Source organism: Terrapene carolina, unplaced genomic scaffold (genome assembly GCF_002925995.2).
Source record: "Terrapene carolina triunguis isolate 2854851 unplaced genomic scaffold, T_m_triunguis-2.0 Scaffold62, whole genome shotgun sequence".
NCBI classification, from domain to species: domain Eukaryota; kingdom Metazoa; phylum Chordata; order Testudines; family Emydidae; genus Terrapene; species Terrapene triunguis.
The window spans coordinates 12,085,888-12,106,165 of NW_020664413.1; the positions used below are offsets into that span (position 1 = coordinate 12,085,888).

The following is a 20,278-nucleotide window of genomic DNA, read 5'->3' on the forward strand; positions in this document are numbered from 1 at the left end:
TTGCGCGTTGAGAGAGGCCCCGCCCTGACGTCGGAAAGCGAGGCGGCAAGGGAGGGTCACGTGACACTGTCGGATGGCGTGAGGGCGGTGAAGCCGGAAGTGCCCGGGCAGAGCGTAGCAGTAAGAGTTGAGGGGGGTAGCGTCTGCTTGATGGGCGGGGCCGGGCCGGGCCAGGGGGTGAGGGAGCGCGAGCTCAGGGGAGTGTGGCGGTTGGCGGGCCTGTGGTGGGGGTGGGGAAGAGGGGGCAGTGGTGGTGGCTGTAGTATAACCTCCAGCCCCTAGGTGGTGCTGTGGGTCACATGGCCAGCCGTGGGAGCGGGGCAAACACGTCTCTCCAGGGAAGCGCGGTGGCCAGGCTGGGTCTGGAGTAGACGCCTGAGGTGCTTGCAGCGTCGCCGCAGCCTGCCGGTGGCAGGAGTACAGGCCGTGGGGCCAGGCGTGAGGGCAGCCCCACTGGTGCCCCAGGTGGGCAGCAAAGGTTGCAGGCTCGGTGGCATGAGGCTTTTCAGTGCCCCCGGAAGCTCAGCTGTGCCAGGGCCGGTGGACGGCAAGACATGGCTGTGAACACCACCCGGAACCTGGAGACGTCCCGATGTCGTCTTTCATTTCTGCTCCGGGCAAGGCCGGCAGAGCATAACTTTAAATCCATTGCCTTTAATGACCACAGTCACAAAGATAATGATGAAAGAGTTCTGGCAGGGCTTGACGCCTACTTTATACCTCAGAGAATTGCGGGGTATGAAAGGGTGCGTTTTTGCCAAAGAAGTCAAGAACGAGGGAAATCTGTTGAATCTTTTATAGCAGCTTTGCATGCCTTGGCAGAAAGCTCTGATTTGAAGTCTATAAAACATGAAAATATCAGCGGTAGACTGGTTATTGGTCTTATAGATAAAAGCATCTCACAGCCGCTATAATTAAAGACCAATTTGACCTTATACACAGGCTAACTAAAAACCTTTCAGACTAAATGCACAACATATGGAAAAAGTCATAGCCCATGAGATATGTGTTCAGCCAAAGGTGCAAGGTATAACAAATACACAAAATATGGACATTTTGCCGGTGTTTGCTGCACTGGGGCAGTCAAGAGGCATTGTTTCTGGGATCTATCAAGTGTGATGACAGAGCCTGCCTAGAGAGTGAAACTGAATATTCATGGAAAGACCACTGAGTTTAAAATTGACTTAGGAGCAGATGTGAAAGTCATACCAGAAGGGATGTATAATCACCTTGAAGTCCTCCCAGAGCTGAAATCGCTTGACACAATCCTGACTAGCCCTGGAGGTATTGTGAAGAGCATGGACCAATTCACCATAGAAACAACTTACAAAGATAAAAGCTTTGCATTCAGAATGTATATGATCAAAGGACCAAACACCAACAACCTTCTCAGCTGCAGCATGGAAGCCATGATGGGCCTAATTAGAAAAGTGGCAGAACTTCTTGGAGTATTTGGTATTGGAGTTTTGGAAGGAGTCTGAGTATAAATAACCTCAAGAGGCAGTGTTGAAACATATATTGTACCTACACCTCTGAGGATTCCTATCGTGTTGTTTAATAAAGGGGAAACTGAGTTAAAGAGAATAGAATAGATTGGCTTAATCGAGAAAATCTTTGAGTCAACATCATGATGTGCCCAGTGGTACCAATTATAAAGAAAAATGGAAAAATACAAAACTTTGTGTAGGGCCTTTTGAAATCTGCATTAATGAGAACACGGATGGAATCATGAAGTTAAAACATAACATGAAATCTGGGCTCTTACTGGCATTAGGACCACAGTGGCAGGCAGGCAGGGCGGGCTACATGGCTGAGCTACGTGCAGCCACTAGAGGTAAGAGACCAGTGGTGTGGGGAGGAGGTGCAGGTGGCTAGGGCCACAAGGGATTGCAGGGGCTAGGGGAGAAGGGTCAGCATCTGGGATTTAAGGGCAGCTTCTGAGAACTCAGTTCCTTGCTGTGTCAGTTCCTCTGGGACATTGGCATCACATTAGGGAGAAGCCGAAATTCCCTCAAGACGCTGTGTCAATAAAAGTATCCATTGCGCAAGTGAACATAGATTCATTTGAAAGAACCTTTTCATGCTCCTTTACAGAGGCAACATGTAGCTGTTACACAAATGAAAGGTTCTCAGGAAGCCCAGCAGTGAGGAGGCAGTAGAACTCTCCCTATGTCCCTGCATTGTGGGGAGGAAGGAAACAGCAGGGTGGCTGGCTGCTGGCTGAGCAGCAAGGACATAAAGAATAAGTATCTCCATGTGAATGTTGCAGAATTAACAACACAAAGGATCTTTAATAACAACACCTCTACCAGGCAGATGTTGGAAGAGACTAGTTGCAGATTTATGCAAATTCAGAAGACATAAATTACCTGGTTATAGTGGACTATTTTCTTAGCTACATAGAAATAAGGTACTTGAAAAACCTAACATCTTGCAGTGTTATCAAGAAACTGAAGTGCGCTTTTGCTCATTTCAGTTTTCCAGAACAACTAGTGATGGACAATGGACCACAGTTCACCGCAGTGGAATTCAAGTAATTCCAAATGAAATATGATTTTGACCATATTACTAGCAGTCCACATTACCCACAAGTGAATGGAGAGGCTGAGAGGGCTAACAGACATCCAAGAAAATCCTACAACAGGAAGGTTCATTTGTTGATCTTCTGAGCTACAGATCAGTATCGATAGCAGCCACTGGTACAGCACAACTCCTGATGGAAAGACAACCCAGAACTACTGTTCCAACTTTGGAAAAGAATCTACAGTAGAACCTCAGAGTTATGAACACCAGAGTTACGTACTGACCAGTCAACCACACACCTCATTTGGAATCGAAAGTACACAATCAGGCAGTAGCAGAGACAAACAAACAAAAAAGCAAATACAGTACAGTATTAAACGTAAACTACTAAAAAATTAAAGGGAAAGCAGCATTTTTCTTCTGCATAGTAAAGTTTCAAAGCTTTATTGAGTCAATGCTCAGTTGTAAACTTTTGAAAGAACAACCATAATGTTTTGTTCAGAGTTATGAATGTTTCAGAGTTACAAACAACCTCCATTCCCGAGGTGTTCGTAAGTCTGAGGTTCTACTGTATCTCCAAAGTGACCAGATGTGAAGATAGTAGCCAAACTGGATAAAAAGACAAAAGGAGTTTATGAACACTTTTATAGCAGACGTCATTCACAGAACTGCCAGATCTGGAACCTGGTGACTGTGTTTGTGTCAAACTGGATGAAGAAAAAGGATTGGCAACTCCAGCTGTTGTAAAGAAAAAGAATTTGTTGTCCAGACCATATGTGATTGAGACGAACAATGGAGAGTTCAACAGAAACTGTCGACATTTCAGTTTGTTCCTCAGAAGGAACAATCAACAGAGCAAACTCTACAGATGGTTCATGCAGAACAAGAAGATGACCACTCAAAAATTCTAAATTGATCAGATACAATCACTGCAACTAATAGACAACCAGATGACCAAGTTGTTACTTGTTAGTGTTGTGTAATTAGAAAACCAGTATGATTCGGAGAGACTGGACTTTAGAGATAGTATGATAGTGTAACTTTTATAAATGGTAGGAATGTAAAACTTAAAATGGGAGATGTTAATGGAATGTTAAACTGTATTATACTATTCAGCCACTACGTGGCACCGTGTGTAAAATGCCTTTCCTGAGATGCTAACAGTAATACTCAGAAGTGCTTTAAAGCTGTGTTTCTCAAGGACTGGTCTGTGAACTGGTGCCAGTCCTTGAGATCTCCCTGACACAGTTTAGGAAGGCAGCAAGCCAGTCCCTGATATCAAAGAGTTTGAGAAACACTGCATTAAAATATCTTTAAGAGAACATATTACTTGCTTGTATCTCCATGATGGAAGTTCTGTAGCCAGGGGGAGAGCTTTCCCGGCGATAAAAAAAATCCCACCCGAACGAGTGGTGGTAGCTTTGCTCCCGGCGATAAAGCGCTGTCTATACTGGCGCTTTTCAGCACTAAAACTTTTGTCGCTTAGGGGGGTGTTTTTTCACGCCTCTGAATGACTAAATTTTTAGTGCTGAAAGTGGCAGTGTAGACGTAGCCTTAATCTGGTATAGAAGCCTGACCTACTAGTAGCAGCCCTACAACCTACTGTGTACAGGGAGTACATGACAGTGACAAAGCTGGTCGGGGGGTGAGGGATGGGAGGCTGCCTGTAGTGGGCGTGCGAGAGGGATGAACGGCAGTTGGGGTGTGTGTGAGGGGTAGGGGGCTGCCTGTGGCAGGTATGGGGGGGTGAGGGGCAGGGGACTGTCCGTAGTGGGGAGGATGAAGGACAGGGGGCTATCTGTAGCGGACACCTGGGTGTGAGGCAGGGGGATGCAGTATGAGGGAATTTTCGGTGAACTGTCACTTGGAGTCCTCATCCATTCTTGGGCTCTTTGATGAGAAACAGAAAAGGGATTCCCTGACCTTTGGTTTCCTTTACACTGTGGGGCAGGGCTTTAGTGCACAGCTCTTTAGTTAGCCTTGGTGATCTTATGTCTGTCTTGGATATGGAAGAAATATCTAAGCACAAGTCCAGGAATGGTTTGGTTCTTACAGAGTACAATTGACCATCAGTATGTCTGCATTGGACAGTTTGCTGGTTTTCTGGGCTGCACTTTCTGTGTCATGCCTCCTGAGAAGTGCAGCACAGAATCTGGCCCATCTCACTATTAGATCAGTTTAAGATATCAGCATTTCCTCATCTAGGTGCTGAATGCTAAACTCTGTGGCTTCTCTTCCTCTCCACCTTAGAATCTGCTTCCCCCAAGATGATCTTACGTAGTTCTGGGGGTAGAGTGCGTTCAGAACCCAGCAGCGTCCTTCTCTGTGCTAAGGGTCTTTCAACTTTCGGTCCTGTGTGGAGAAGGACCAGGATAATGTTCACCTCTTTTTAGCATAATTAAAAAAACCCTCTTTTCAGATACAAAAGAATGTGTTTTTGTATGTACATGTTATATAAATGAGATGCTGATGTACTGTGTTTTAACTTGATTATTGTGCTTCAGGCATAGAACTTGGTTCCAAAACTTTAAATGTGACCCCTCCCCCCACCTGCAAAAGTTAGGTAAAGTCAGGGGACAGAAGGATCCCCCTCCAAACAAAAATGGAAGTGAAGCCCTGTGAATTACTTAAAAGAAGGATAGCTCAGGAGTTTAGTACACTAGCTTGGGACTTGTGCCTCAGTTCCCCATTGGATAAATAGCACTTTCCTACCTCATAGGAGTGTTGTGAGCACAAATGCATTAAAGATTGTGAGGTGCTCAGATACTACGGTAATCGGGATCATATAAGTACGATTGATTGATAGGCTAAATAAACAATTAAAAACCTTTCAGATACACAAGTCTCTTAGTTATTGCAGAGCAACAAATACATAAGGAATCAGTACGTAAGAGACAAATAGAATGAGCAAGAGAGAGCGAAAATATTGTGCAGATAGTTGGAGATAACTGCAAAGGCAGCTGAAATGTAGCTCTGTGCTAAAGACAAACTTCCTGGTACTGAAGCTGTGGCCCAGTGTCATTGTTGCAGAAAGCTAATGAACTAACGGAAATGGAGGAAGTGGAAGAGCATCTATCACTGAAAACTGGGGATATTATCAGTGGTAGGAAACAGCTCTGCTGGCTAGAGAGACAGGAAATTGACTATGAAGGTGCTGAACTAAAATCTCTGTCTGACTTTGCTTAAAGGGGAAGAGGGGGAGAAAAGCAGACTTAAGCCAAAAAAAAAAAAAAAACCCCACCTATCAGTCCATATTCTGCTTTCAGTTACAGAGGTGTAAACCCAGTGGGCTTACTCTGGATTTATACTAGTGTAAATGAGAGGAGAATTTTGCCCCCTAATTCCTACAAAAATGACGTTATCTCCATCACCATTATTTTGTCGGATTTAATTTTAATTTGTTATACAATGTAAAGATGAGCCTTAGGTGGTAGCACAGGCATTTTTCTATATGGTGTGTCTGATGTATGATACTGATGTATGATAAATAAGCTTTTATTTTTGTTTCTGGTGTCAAATTCTATCCTTTGGATCATAGAGGATGGGCAGACTTTTCAGTGACTTGGACTTACAAATAAATTAAAAGCAAAACATGTATCACACAGCTTTAAACCATTTTTCTGCAATCTTTTTTTTCTTCTTAATATAGGGCCTGACCCTGTGGCTCGTTCGTGGAGCTGCTGCTGTTCTCAGTGGGAGTTCTGTACATGGAACAACTGCAGAACTGGGCCATCTCACGTATAGAGTCAAATTCTACCCTTAAATTCTGGACAATCCTGTGTCAGTGAGGAGGCTATGGCTCTGCTCTTGCTCCCATCGTAGTCGTGGCGAAAGTGGTACAGAATTGGGCCTAAAGTGAGGGCACAGCATGTTTAAAATTTTGTAAATTTTTAACTCTTTGGGAATGTCAGACTAATGCACCTGCACCGAGTTCTTTTAGCTGTTATATTTGTACAGTAATTACTCTCTTTAATATCTTCTAGGGTGCTTGCAGTTAATTCACATGTCATCAGAAAATTCAACCATTACTGTTCGCCTGGTTCGCTCATTTGAGCACCGTAATTTCAGACCTGTGGTGTATCATGGAGTTAATTTGGACCAGACTGTAAAGCAATTCATTACATTTGTAAAGAATGGTAAGGCACTGTTATTCTTACACACTTATTTGGTCCCTGTACTTTGCTGTCTGTGCGTAAGCAGGTGTAGAGGAGCAAATTAATGGGAAAACTCCTGTGGCTCTATTAAAGCTGCCAGCTCCACATGTTCCCCTTTGGGCTGCTGGGGATGGAGGGGGCTGGGGAGCCAAGGATTCATGGGGGATTTGGCCCTTGATCCCACAGAGGATGTCCAACTACATGTAGGCATTACCTCCCTCTGCACTGCACTGGAAATCCCCATGATCAGTCATGGCAAGACTGTGCTGTGCTGTGCATGGCTGTGCTGCAGTTGGCTCACTGCCCCAAGCTGCATGGGCTGCATTGTTGGGCAGCTACTCAAAAAGCATTAGGCGAATCTTTGGTCACTGTTTCTACATGACTAGGGGTTACACCAATATTTGGCAGAGAGGGAAAGCAAAGCGGGTCTCAATTGAATGGGGAGGAAGTGTTCTGCATAGTTATTTTCAATGATGGAAGGTACCACTATATGAGTGTGTTCTCTGGGATTTGTTTTCTTCCAGGCTGAGTATTGTCAGCCAGAAATGCACACAGGTACTCAGCATCTCCTGGAGTTGCTCAACACCAAGCCCATAAAGGGGCTAATTTTCAGCAGTGTGATTTTCTTTTGGGAGCTGGTTAGCAGACTAGTCTTCCACATCCAATTCATTTGTGTGTCAATTGTTTGGGTGCAATTTGCAAATGGGGATGCATGACTTCTGCCCCTATGAAAATGTTAATAGGATACACATGACAGTAGAGCTTTGGAGGATCAGACTCCAAGGGTCTGATCGTGCACACCTTTCCTGAACATTATACATGTGGGTAGTCCCACTGAAGTCAATGGGGCTACTCACACAAGTAAAGTGTACCAGAGAGTTTGTAGGACCTGGGCTCAGATTTGTAGCGGTTGCTCTTCAACTTTTGATGCTCAAATCCTGATTTGAGATTTATTTTAAACTTCAAATTCAGAGTGCAATCTTCATGACGTAATCATTTAAAAATATAAAAAGAAAATTGTTACAATCTTTTTCATATTGTCTCTTTATTTTTAATAGATGTGTCTTTAAGAACAGGACTTCCACCTCCCTTTAAAAAATACAAATATGGTATGTGATTTTTCTTATCTTTAAGAAATGTGTGTACAGTATGTTATACCAATTCTCATGTGATTTAACTGCATTACAGTTATTTCCATCTAAATATAGTAAGTCAGGACTAGTCTCCTGAAAGGAGCTGTGACACACACACTCATACTTTGGCAGCTGCTTTCAGGAAACAACTAGTCAAGCTAATGGTTAATTTGGCACAGCCCTACTGCGAATGTCGTACACACACCATTAGCTTTACATCATGTGTCTACAAAACCCAACGATTATTATGAACTTCTGTATTCACTTCAGAATTAGGCAGCACATTACACATTCTGCTGCTAATTGGCAAAGGCATTTTGGGATATTAATTTTTTATCATTTTTGTAAGTGTCTTTTAAACTCTGTTCCCATTCTGCAGAGCAGCTTGTGACCCACAGTACTTTGAAAACACAGTCCTCTTCGTGGTTATGCATTTCAATACCCGGCTATTAATTGTGAGGTCACAAGGGATGGCCAAGAAGGAGCTAAAGGCACCGAGTGGAAAATATTTAGATTTATGTACTTAAAGAATTTACATAATATTAAACAAGACGAGGAGGAGGAAAACACGTCTAAAGTAAATAGGAAACCTCCTAAATGTAAGCTTGGGATGAAATGAAATGGAATGAAATAGCCTGGGGTAAAATTTAAATCTGATTCTGTGCTCTAATAATTGTTGCAAGTAATGCTGCTCACATGCAAGTTTCCTTGGTGTAAGCAGGTGGAGAGTATCATACTTTGAATAGAACATGCTCTATATAGTCCAGATTTATCCCTTTTCTGGGATTTGGCTTTAATTATGCTGTTTGGTGACTAGAGCAAAAGTGGTGCAATGGATGACAGCAGGGTCATGCAGTTATACAGCATAAAGAATAACTCAAATGACAATAGAACACTTTCCCTGAGACATAAACCTCTCCCAAGATGAACTGTTCCAGGGGTTTCCTTACAGATGCCTCTCTGCCATCAATGCCTTTCCCACCTCCCTCTGTCCAAGGTGGAGTTAGCAAACCACATCTACCACACTGATGAAGCATCTCCCTGAGTGGGGCGCACATATAATTCCTGTGAATGGCGCTGGGAATTACATGCCTATATCAAGAGACTAAACTGGCATAGGGCCTGATTCTTCATTCACATTGATGGGGAATCAGGAGGTGCAAAATGGGAGCAAGTGGGAAATGTATCAGGGATTAGAGTTTAATTTGTTAATGTCTCTATCTTCAACTTGTTTCTCTGAATTTAGAGGACAGATGTGAATATTGTATTGTTTAAGGACTTACAATTCCAGAGATTTGAAACATCTGTCTCTGGAGTGCCATTCTTCCCTTTTGTGGCAAATGAAGGAGACCTGTGCTATCATTTTATTCTTTATGCTGTGGTATACCTGCAGGTCCATGCACAATTTTTGGTCTAGTCACAACACATGGCATCAGGGGAGATTTGCTGTGCGCATGTGCTTGTGGACATATGGCTAATTGCTATTCAGAGGACTGAAGAAAATACTGTACAATCAAGGGAACAGAACTACGCCAGGGCAACAGTTTGATTCCTGTTACACTAGTTCAGCCTTAGCCTCTTAGCCGTAGGTGCCAGTTATGCTGAGTTTGCATGTAAGGAATCAAAACCAAGCTCCTGATCTTTCCTCTGAGCCCTACCCTCTCTCTTTCATTTCTCTACCATGGTGGTGGGTAGCACCACCATCCTCCTCATCACACAGACCTTTAATCTGGGCTTCTCCTGTAACTCTGCCTTCTTTTGGTTCTCTCAGCCCATCACTGTACAAATCTTGCTGCTGCTTCTTGGCCAGCATCATAAAGGGCCAACCTTATCCCCGCTCTCACTCATCCCATCTAGACCCTGATTGCCCCTCACCTTGACTTACACGTTTCTTTGTATTACTGTAGCACCTAGGAGCCCCAGTAATGGACCCTGACCACATTTTGCTAGGCGCTGTACAAACAGAATGAAAGGCGATGCCTGCCCCAAAGAGCTTCCAGTCTAAGTTGTGCAACTTCCACCAGTCTGGCTCGACTGTTGCTGCCTCATTTCCTCAGATTCATTAAAAATGCTGCCGTCAAACTCGTCTTCTTGGTGCTTCACTTGGACTAAGGCCCCCTCCTCTTTGTCTCTCCATTGGCTCAACCTTCTCCATTGCATCATACCTAAAATTCTTGTTCTCACTGTCAGAACCCTTCACAGTTTAGTTTCTTCCTGTCTGTCCATCCTGTCATCTTACTGTTAAGTTGACTCTGCCTGCATGGCACCTACAATGTCAGCCTTGGTCGCCCACTTGTCTGCTTCTTTCCCTTTTGCACCTTTTCCTGTGCATATGAGGCAATATGAGGAAAGTTCCACAAAGCCACCTTATTATCCTCCTTCGAATCCCTCCTTAAAACGCACCTCTACCATTTTTCCCACAGAGAACTGTCATCTGATAATGGCTGGGCAGGTAGCAAGCTGTGATTTCTGCTTCTGATTGGCTTACTACATCTACAAATTGTGCAGACAGCTAGTCTGTACTAAAGCATCCCATTATTTTTACTTCATTCCCTCCATCCTTTTCTTTGTCTGACATGTGTCACATTTTGTCTTTTAGATTGTAAACCCTTTGGGGCAGGGACAGTCATTTACCACATGTTGGTACAGTTCCTAGCACAATGGAGACCCAATCTGGTGGAGTCCTCTAGGCCCTACCCAATACAAATAATACAAAGAATTGTCATTTGAGTTCAATACAGTTTAGTATCTCATGACAGTATTTTATATCAACTGTCACAAAAGGCCTGTTACTAGGAACACAAGGTAACATTTATTTACGTGCTCAAGTGAGTTTAGTTTGGGGTAAAATGGTTAGCAAAAACAAATGGGAGGAGGTGAGGCTTTAGCCCGGATTTGAAGAGGCTGATATTTTATCTACATGGTGGGGTTGGAACAGCCTCTCCTTCATAGGGCAAATGGTTAAATGCAAAAATTTCCGTGGTCAGTGGTGGAGCTGTGAACAGATAAAATCAAAAGTGACTCAGAGACTGAATGGGTAAGTAAGAAGTCAGCTCAGAGAATGGGGATGTGAAGTTGTACTAGGATTTGAAAACCAGTAGGCTGCTCTTGGACTCCATTCACTGGGGGTATAGAGCTGGCTGAGGTTAGTAAAGGTCATTGATAGTTTGCATGTTCACTTCCTCGAGATGAAAGCTTAGTATGTTTTCAGTGTGATTATATGGTCTTCTTGCAGTAATTCTATGTAATGGTAAGATTCCAGTAAGTGTTGTTTAATGCATGTCTTGCTTCTAAGATATATGGATAGTACTGCAACTGGCACTGTATGCTAAATCTTTAGTGACCTTTGCACTGGGAGAGCAAGGCAATCCAATGCTCCTTAAATGCTATGAATAAAATGTACAAAATGGGCCGAAGTTGTGTGTATGCTCATGGATTAAAGCCTTGGATTAAACCTCTAATTGAGAATGTGATCTTTATTGTATCAGAGCTCTGAATACTCAGTCACACCAATTTGAAAGTTACTCTAGTCCACATTTCCCCCTTCCCCCCCCCCCAGACTTACAAGTGGGTAAATAGCATCAAGTTTCTAGCTCCTTTGCTGAAAAAGCACTCGTGTCCTATTTTGAGTTTGTTCAAACATAGATGTGTTGGAATTCTGTTTTAATATTAAAGTGCCTATGTATGTAACAGTGGCATCCTTTTACTGACTCTGCTCCCTGTGTGTGCGTTCTGCCATCTCTGCTTATTATAGTGACAAAATTAAGTTGTTACTACTTTTTTCTCCTGCTAGCAGAGCAGAGCCAACACCGCCGTGGGAGAGCAAGTTGGGTTCTCTTTCTTCTTGTGCAGCATCAACAGATTTGTTTATTAAATTCCAGTCACCTTCCGTGCACCTGTGCAATCTCATTGAAGACAGATTGCAAGGGTATCACAGAGGGCATAGGATGAAGACAATGGGATGGAGTAAATGTCCTTGAGACCCTAGTTTGCCTGACAGAACTTGTAACACAGGTGGTAATACCCACGAAGAAAAGAACCTAGCTTGATGCTCAGATTTCAGGTTTGGATTGCAGGGCTAGCTGCTAGTGGAGAGAGTTTTGTTTTTCCCTTTTTGAACAGAGAACACTTGAAAATCCTCAAGAGATGACAAACATGGAACCCTCACAGTGCCCTTGTCCAGTGTAATGAACCACATCTTAAGGGAAGTTTTGTATTTTCTTCCAGATACGATGAAGATTATTCACCAAGCACATGGATCTAAGGTACATTTGCTATCTGTTCCTTTCCCCCCCTTTTATGTGTGGATACAGCAAGATCTATGTACTTTTAGAGAACATAATGGCAGAGCTAATAAAACCTGCATTTATCTTTATATTCCTGTTTACTTATTTCTAGACCAATGAACTTGTAGTGAGTTTGGAGGATGATGACAAACTCATTTTAAAAGAAGACAGCACTTTGAAAGCAGCTGGAGTAGGTAGGAGTACCTTTATATTGACTGACAGTACTGATCATCGTGCTTGTCATTATACTGATAACTGGCTGATTATGTTTGGATAGTCTGCTGAAAAGTAAATGCTATTCCTGATGCTCTTTACACTACCTGATAATTATCCAGGGAAGAAGGGGGGATAATGTACATTCACATCATTGGGTTGAGGGCAGCAGGTATGTGCACTCCAAATGCTCAGAATGCAAATTGTGATTTTTAGAAGGTATGCTTAGAATTCTGCTGAGGGTAATTTTAAATGATTGACAGATAAGATTAAGCAGACATAGTACTAAATAACCTATCAGTAACATTTAAACTGATGTTTTGGTTAGAAGTTTAAGTAGTGGAACTAGTGTGGAATAATGAAATGAGATTAGGTTTGTTTAATGGGCAACACAATATTCAAATTTGCTCAGGGCAGCACAAATAATATTGTTTAGAAAGTGAGCTGAACATGACGCGTGGTTAAAATCAACCTGAGTCCTTGCTTTCTGACAGAAGAATGCATATGGCCAGGGCCGGTGCAAGGAAGTTTCGCGCCCTAGGCGAAACTTCCACCTTGCGCCTCCCACCCAGCCCTGCGGCAGCTCCCCGCCCCCCCCCCCTGAGGCGCCCCCCCCCCCCCCCCGGCAGCTCACCCCCGCCCTGAGGGGCCCCCCCCCCCGCGGCAGCTCTCCCCCCGGGGAGCCGTGCGGCAGCTCCCCACCCCAGCTCACCTCTGCTCCGCCTCCTCCCTGAGCACGCCGCCCCTGCTCTAATTCTCCTCCCCTCCCAGGCTTGCGGCGCCAAACAGCTGATTGGCGCTGCAAGCCTGGGAGGCGGGAGAAGTGGAGCGGCGACCACGCGCTTGGGGAGGGGGCGTAGGAACGCTGTAAAAAAAAAATGGGGGGCACCGCTTTTTGGCACCCCCAAATCTTGGCGCCCTAGGCAATCGCCTAGTTTGCCTAAATGGTAGCACCGGCCCTGTATATGGTGCATGTCCTGTGCTAATAGTGTAAAGAAATGCCTATGTATGACAAATCTGATAGTCACTGGATGTCAATTTTGGCTCCATGCAAAAATGATTATGTGGCAGCAGAGCAGCTGAGACTTTGAGGCCCAATTCGCAGGCTTTGAGATACCACCGATTGGTTTAGAATGTCGCTTATTTAAATCTGGTGCACAACAATCTTACGCTCTGGGTGAAACATCACAGAGGAAGTTAGAAATAGAAGAACCCATTCAGCATTAGGCCACCTAGCCTCTCCCCAGCCAATGCAGGATTTCCCCCTACACAGTACTATTTAGCACTTTGTCTGATCTAGTTTAAAATCCTTCAATCAGTGGTGCTTCCTCCACTCCCCTTAGGAGACTATTATAAATCTTACCATTGGAAAAGATAAATGGAACATCAGAAAATACTCTTTTGATTTCATTCCTTTACTCCTGGTTAATCTCATTGGGCCACACTGATCAATTCCCCTGTCTCTTTGGTATTTACACCTGATACTTCTAGTTTCTCCCCCTTTCCTCTTTGCACACCACCCCTTATTCTATACTGTAATCTCTCTGAGGAGAGGACAGTCTCGTACTATATGTATCTATTGTGCCTAGCTCAATGGGCCTCTGATATAAGGCCTTATAGAGGACTGGGCATTACTGTACTATTAATAATAAAAGTCATTCTTTAGCCTTCCCTGCTACCCAAATCCTTTTAATCCCGATGAAAAGCAGCTCTTTGGGAAGGAGGGTTATTGGCAGTCTGAAGACGTCAAAGTCTTCTAATTTAGTTAGTATATGTCTCGTCAGCATGAGTCTTACCTACCTAAGACTTGAGGTAGCATGGCCTAGAGCAGTGGTTCCCAAACTTGTTCCGCCGCTTGTGCAGGGAAAGCCCCTGGCGGGCCGGGCCGGTTTGTTTACCTGCCGCATCCGCAGGTTCGGCCGATCGCGGCTCCCACAGGCCGCGGTTCGCTGCTGCAGGCCAATGGGAGCTGCTGGAAGCGGCGGCCAGTACATCCCTCGGCCCGCGCCGCTTCCAGCAGCTCTCATTGGCCTGGAACGGCGAACCACGGCCTGTGGGAGCCGCGATCGGCCGAACCTGCGGACGCGGCAGGTAAACAAACCGGCCCGGCCCGCCAGGGGCTTTCTCTACACAAGCGGCGGAACAAGTTTGGGAACCACTGGCCTAGAGGTCTAGGCAAGGGGCTGGGAAACAGTGGCAGATATTTGTTTAGAGCTGCCCTCCTCCAGTGATGTCCTTCTTCAAGACAGTATTGATGAATGATTGTACATTCCTACCTTTGAAACAGGTACCATAGTACTAGTGGTGGTATAACTTGATGCAATCTCAGTAAACTATCAGCACACCAGAGTAATCTTGTTCTGAAAACAAACTGCTATAAACTAGACTTTTTATTTCTCCGTATGTAGGGGAGGAGGGAATGGTTTAAGGATGGAAGAAAAGTAATTAAAACACTACCTCCATAATTATTCAGGTTAACTATATACTTACAACAAATGCTAACTGCGTCAGTGCCTAACTGCTGTATGAGGTAGAATGAAGTTCTTGCTGTGTAATGAGGAATATCCTCTTACACTTGCCAAGTTTTGAGGTTTTAAAAGAGCCGTTTTTGTGTTCTCATATACTAAAGTTTACCTCAGTGTGAAAAACTCTCTTCCACTGACTTACAGAAGCAGAATAGTGTAGTAAGACCTTTGGCGACTCCTGATTTTTATCCATTCAGAGTAGATTTGCATTTCTGGTAAGTAATAAAAATGTAGCGAAAGCTCTTCAGGATAGGGACTGTTTCTGTTCTGTGTTTGTACAGTGTTTAGCACGATGGGGTCCAGGACTAGAGCTCCTAGGCGCTATGGTAATATAAAGAATAAACAAAATAAGTGATGCACAGTATCATGTGATATTAGTTCTGCCTTCATTGAAATCAATTGCAAATCTCCCATTAATAGATTTAGATTTTAAATATGTAGGCTGCACAACATTTGCTAGAAGCAAACACGAGAATTTCCCTTTTAAAAAAGCCAGGAGCCCAATCCGGCAAGGTACTGAGCACCCTCCTCAACTCCAGAGGATTGATTTTAGCATTGGGCAGATTGGGCTGGAAAGATGTAAATTATGAGGGTATTAGATAAGCATCTTTAGGAAATCCTCTGTGGTGGTGATTATTATTACAGCTATTATCTAGTCAGCAAAGTTAATGTGTGCCTATTTCTAGAGCAAGGATGTATGTTAATAAAGTGTTCAGCATTCATTGCAAACAATCTTGTCAGTTTCCTAGTCAAGATTCTAAAACCTCTCCTGCTCCTTTTGTATAAGACAGGCAGACTTCATTAAATTCAGGTTTAATTTAAAAAGCAAATGCAGAACTTATTGGCTCAGGACCTTAAAGAATTCCATGTTTAATAATTGTGAAGGTTTTCCATCAGATTTGTCTCCACTCTGAATTAGTAATGTTGCTGACTTATTGTTTTAGAAGAGGAAGTCCTTGACCTGCTGGGTTGAAAGAATTGTGACTGCTCTGAACCTTTGTGGGTCCTTTAGCTGTGCCATATCCCCTGTGAATAATTAGAGGTATTTGAAAGTATTGCTGGAGAAGCCAATTTGTGTCGTTCACTTTGCATATTGTTGAAGCCTTATGAATTAATCATTAGCAGGGCAAAAAATTAACTTCTTCAGACACATATTTTGATGGGCCATGAGGGAGAATGTAAAGTGATCTGTAAAATATTCTACTAATCCTCTAAGTATTAAATTATTATACCTGCAGGCTAATTTCAGAAAAAAAGGTTTTTTTCTCCCTCCTTAGCTGAATAATGGACTGAGGAAAAAACAAGCGTCGTTGTTTTCTAGGATTCTTAGAAAGAATAAATGTCCAATCTCGTAGGTTGCTGAATGCCGTCCAAATTGTTTTGTAGCCTTTGGTGAAATTAGTCTTGAAGGTTTTTGCAGATGTTTGTTTACATTTACATGCCAATGTTCTAGTTCTTTTTAACCAGACTAAAACACATGGTATTTGGGTCTAACGTAAAAACAAACAAGGTGGTGACTAGTGATTGCCTTTAACCAAAAAGGCACTGAATGCATTCTGAGGTTCTAATTAATGTTAATAGGCTGCTATGTGGTTAATACAATAAGCATATGCTTTTATTGGGTATGCTGAATATTTATTTTTTTATCCCTTTCAGCAGATGAAACTGAATTAGCGTTCTTCTGTGAAGAAGATTACAGAAACTACAAAGCTAATCCTGTTTTGGCCTGGTGACGATCCAAAGAGACCAGGATTTTTTTGTTTTCCCATACCCGTTTAAAACTCTCTTTTTCTGTTTAATGAGATTTTTTTTTTAAATCAATAAATCCTAGAGGATTGCCTCACAAATGCTGAAATTTCTTTATTATAGAAACTCATTTCTCTCAGGATGCTGAGATTCAGGGGGAAAAAATCAATGACACAAATTTGCTTTCCTTTCATACATTCCCCCCGCCCCCCTTTACATCTTACAATGTAAGCAGTATAAATGAACTCGGACCTGTAACATTCTGGTGGTGTGATTCTACAGTGGTGGATTAAGTATAAGAGATTAAGTATAAAAGACGTTAGCTATGTATGGAAATTGTACAAGGCAGATGTAAAATCCCATCATAATGGTATCCTTTTTTTATGGAAAAAGGAAACTTTTTATGACCAACTGACTGGATATTTTAAAGAGTTTAGTGATGGAATCCCTAGGTTACAAATAATAGATTTATTTCACTCATCTTATGTTCAGTCTGTCTTGTTTGAATGGTGCAGGCTGATTCAGGTTTCATATTCTTCACTTGTGAATGCTTTCCTTTATACTCTATATTCCAGCCTCGTTTAGTGTGATGAAACAGACAAATGACTGTTTGGAAGCTTTTGTGTTCAAGGACCAGCCTGCCTGTTTTTAGCATCGTTTCACGGAGATGCCTTGGTGTAAGGTGTAGCAACTTGACTTCTTGTGTGACATCAGTATGCATAAGCAGACATCAGGCATTTCTCCAAATGGTGTGAAAGCCAGTGAATGCTCCTGGGTTCAGTTCAGTATTAAAATAAAACCAGAATGATTGCATTTCTTGTGACGGGAGGCACAGTCTGTGGGCAGCTCTTTCCAGGACAGGGAATGATTCTTTCCCACTTTCTTGGAGATGAATACTCCCATAGTGTCACTATCTATTAGTTCCTGGAACTTCCATACTCTTCTGCTACATTCACCAAATTAAGAACAAGTAGAATAGTCATTCTAGAATGATTAGATACACTTGCTCTCCAGGAAGAGTTAATACTGCTGTTCCATGAAATTGCAGTGCTAAGCCAGTGGCCCTTCATGGGTTGTGTTGTACAATAGCACGACAGGGCCTTTTGTTATGCTCTCGAACACTGCTTGTATACTGTGACTCTTTCTGAAATACTGTTCGACTTGTGTTACTTTCACCAGCTCTTTAAAGAACTTCGGTCTTCAAAAAAAGGCATAGAAAATCACCAAGACTTATTATTCAAACAGAGAATGTTGGAACAGAATACCAGGAGGATTGGTAATGGAATATGGGGCCTTTTGTCACTGGAAGCTGGTTTGATTCTGGAGCAGTTGAGTGGTGAACAAAAGTTGTTAGCATCCATTACTTCCAGTAGCCACTGTGAAATGGGTTAGAGGTCTCTGTTCAATTCCTTATGGAATGGTCAGCCCATCACAAGAAAAGGCCACCACAGTTGGTACCCTGGTTTGTGGTCTTAGCAGAGGCCCTGACTAAATAGGTACAGAGATTGAACTAACATCTGATCAAAGGTGATTTCCCCATGGCAGTGTGGGCTAGTTTGTACTGATTTTGCTTGTGCTCTTAGCCATTGTGGGGATAATGAGGACTTTACTTTCCAGGGCTATCAACCTGTCATCTCTCACCAGCTCTAATTTAAACTATAAAACAAATAGAACTGTAGTCTTTATCTTGAGTGGCTTTGATTTTAAATCAGCCTGAGGTTTACTGTCTGATGGATGGTGGAATGAACTGACCCTCCTGCAGAAGAAACAGATCCAGGACTTTGTATGGATCACAATAGTTGGGAAGGGATAGCTGCAATGGGAGAGGGCAGAGCTGGGGAATTTCTCACGGAGGGAAAAATGGCATCAGGGAGTGGAGGCTTAGTTAGATGTTGACATGGGAAGATGGCTGCAGTGGGAGTTTGAATGAGAAGGAATCGCCAGCATGAGCAATGGTGCCTGGCTGAATAAATTCTCAGTTATAGCTAGTCAGCTGGATACAAAAACAGTCTTCAACTGTCCTAATTTTTACAATTAAAACTGTCAGTTTGTTCACTTAAAATACCTTTTGCAAATCTTGCTTGTGCAGGCATCTGAATTTTCCAGAGACAATTCTGTTACCTCCTGACATCGATGCTGCTTTTCTGTTTGTTAAGAAAAAATTGCTGGCATGGATATTTATAATGGGTATGTTAAATGCTCCCAATTGTTATTGGCTTAGACCCCTTCCTAGATCTTCAAGGAGGAGTCTAAGTCTATGTTGTGCAGTGTCAGTGTTAATTAGGGGAACTCTTTACCCTCTGAAAGTTATTTTGTTCTAGAAGAGATTTGCAAGTATTGAATGTAGGACGACGAATGTTCCTCATTTGGTTTTGTGGGCATTCAGCACACTACCTTACAATCAGTTCATTTGAAAAAATATTTGCAGGTAACCTTTAGCATGTAGCACTTGTCACTGGTCTAGAACAGCTGTGGATTCCTGTCCTACTGGGCAAGGAGTAGGGAAACTGACTTCAGGCCTTGAGGAAGAGGGATCCTTAAAGGGTGGGAATGTGATTATAGGACATGCTTGGTCACATCAATAAGAAAATACAGGGCTCTCTTTGAAGTTAGTGGCAGCAGGATCACTATAAACACTTAGGCTATGTCTACACAGGCAGAGTTTTTTCGCAGAGAGTTTGGTCGCTGATAAAAAAGCGCTTCAAGAAAATTGCTGTTGTGTTCACATTGTCTTCCACTGGTGGCATAGCGCATTCACACTTGTGGCACTTGCATCGGCAATGAGAGCAGTGCACTGTGGGTAGCTACCCCACAGTGCAGCTCTCCCGCTTCTGCTGCTAGGTCTTGTGGGAAGGCGCAGGGGATCATGGCGCATCATGGGTCCGGGCTCAATGCCCCGTGATGCACTGCTTTCCGTCCCAGCATTCCATGTGCTTCTGTCGTCAGTTCGTGGCATTTTTCAACGTCCCTTGTGTGACGTTGCACCCCATAATGTTTTATAGAAATATGCTTATGAGTGTAAATATGATGTAACTGGAATATGCTTCCTACAAAAGGTCTCTTGTAAGGTATCATTACAAAGCTTATGTTGTTCTGCATGTATTCATCCTATTCGTATGCATGTATCATTTTTATATCTGAAGTTATGAGCCTTGGCTCTATGCTTGTATTTAAAGTGTTTGTAGAAAGCACGTAAGGCAGATGTGGTCAACATAGTGTGAAGGGGTTATTCAAGTAATTGGGAGTATTTGGTTAACAATGGACCTTGATAGACACCAATCCACATCTGAGCTTTCCTGGGAAGTCCTGCAGAAAACGGAGTCATGCATGGACATGTGACTTGTCCATGTGACTCCAAAACTCCATTTTGTAGTTGGATTCTACACGGGGGAGAGGGGAGTTTCCACCCACGAGAGAGAAACTATATAAGCCCCTGGAAAAAAACCTCCATTTTGTCTTTAGCTGGCACTAGAGAGAGCCTCTCCACCCCCAAAGGATACCTGAAAGAAACTGGAACAAAGGACAGTAACCACAGGGGTGTGAGTGATTGCTGGACCCAGACTAGAAGGAGGCTAGTCTGTAAAGGAAGCTTACTAGAACATCTCTGAGGGTGAGATTTCATCTGTAATCACTTTCTTACTGTATTAGGCTTAGACTTGCATGTTTTATTTTATTTTGCTTGGTAATTCACTTTGTTC

The 20,278-nt window shown here is 43.1% G+C and overlaps 1 protein-coding gene across 4 annotated transcripts; it reads left to right on the plus strand.

Moving 5' to 3' along the window:
- Positions 1-12: 12 nt before the first annotated feature.
- On the plus strand, positions 13-20,079 carry CUNH2orf76 (chromosome unknown C2orf76 homolog). Of its 4 annotated transcripts, XR_002909781.2 has the most exons (8): positions 62-120; positions 6,173-6,378; positions 6,507-6,659; positions 7,736-7,786; positions 12,038-12,075; positions 12,209-12,290; positions 16,491-18,767; positions 20,043-20,079. XR_002909781.2 is itself a non-coding variant. In XM_024224513.2 (7 exons), exons 3-7 carry the CDS (start codon positions 6,527-6,529, stop codon positions 16,565-16,567), a joined length of 381 nt encoding a protein of 126 aa, XP_024080281.1. In that variant the 5' UTR covers positions 62-120; positions 6,173-6,378; positions 6,507-6,526; the 3' UTR covers positions 16,568-19,619. The 4 variants fall into 4 exon arrangements, 3 of the variants coding, with proteins under 3 accessions (XP_024080282.1, XP_024080281.1, XP_024080283.1); XM_024224513.2 differs by lacking the exon at positions 20,043-20,079 and having other exon boundaries at positions 16,491-19,619; XM_024224515.3 differs by lacking the exons at positions 16,491-18,767; positions 20,043-20,079 and adding an exon at positions 15,779-16,480.
- The last annotated feature ends 199 nt before the right edge of the window (positions 20,080-20,278 follow it).

What these genes read in the sequence shown, in the direction of transcription:
- CUNH2orf76 (XM_024224514.1), top strand. Translation starts at nt 6,527, where the DNA reads ATGTCATCAGAAAATTCAACCATTACTGTTCGCCTGGTTCGCTCATTT. An exon ending in CTTTAAAAAATACAAATATG is followed by an intron (nt 7,787 to 12,037) that starts GTATGTGATTTT and finishes ATTTTCTTCCAG; the next exon opens with ATACGATGAAGATTATTCAC. An exon ending in ACCAAGCACATGGATCTAAG is followed by an intron (nt 12,076 to 12,208) that starts GTACATTTGCTA and finishes ACTTATTTCTAG; the next exon opens with ACCAATGAACTTGTAGTGAG.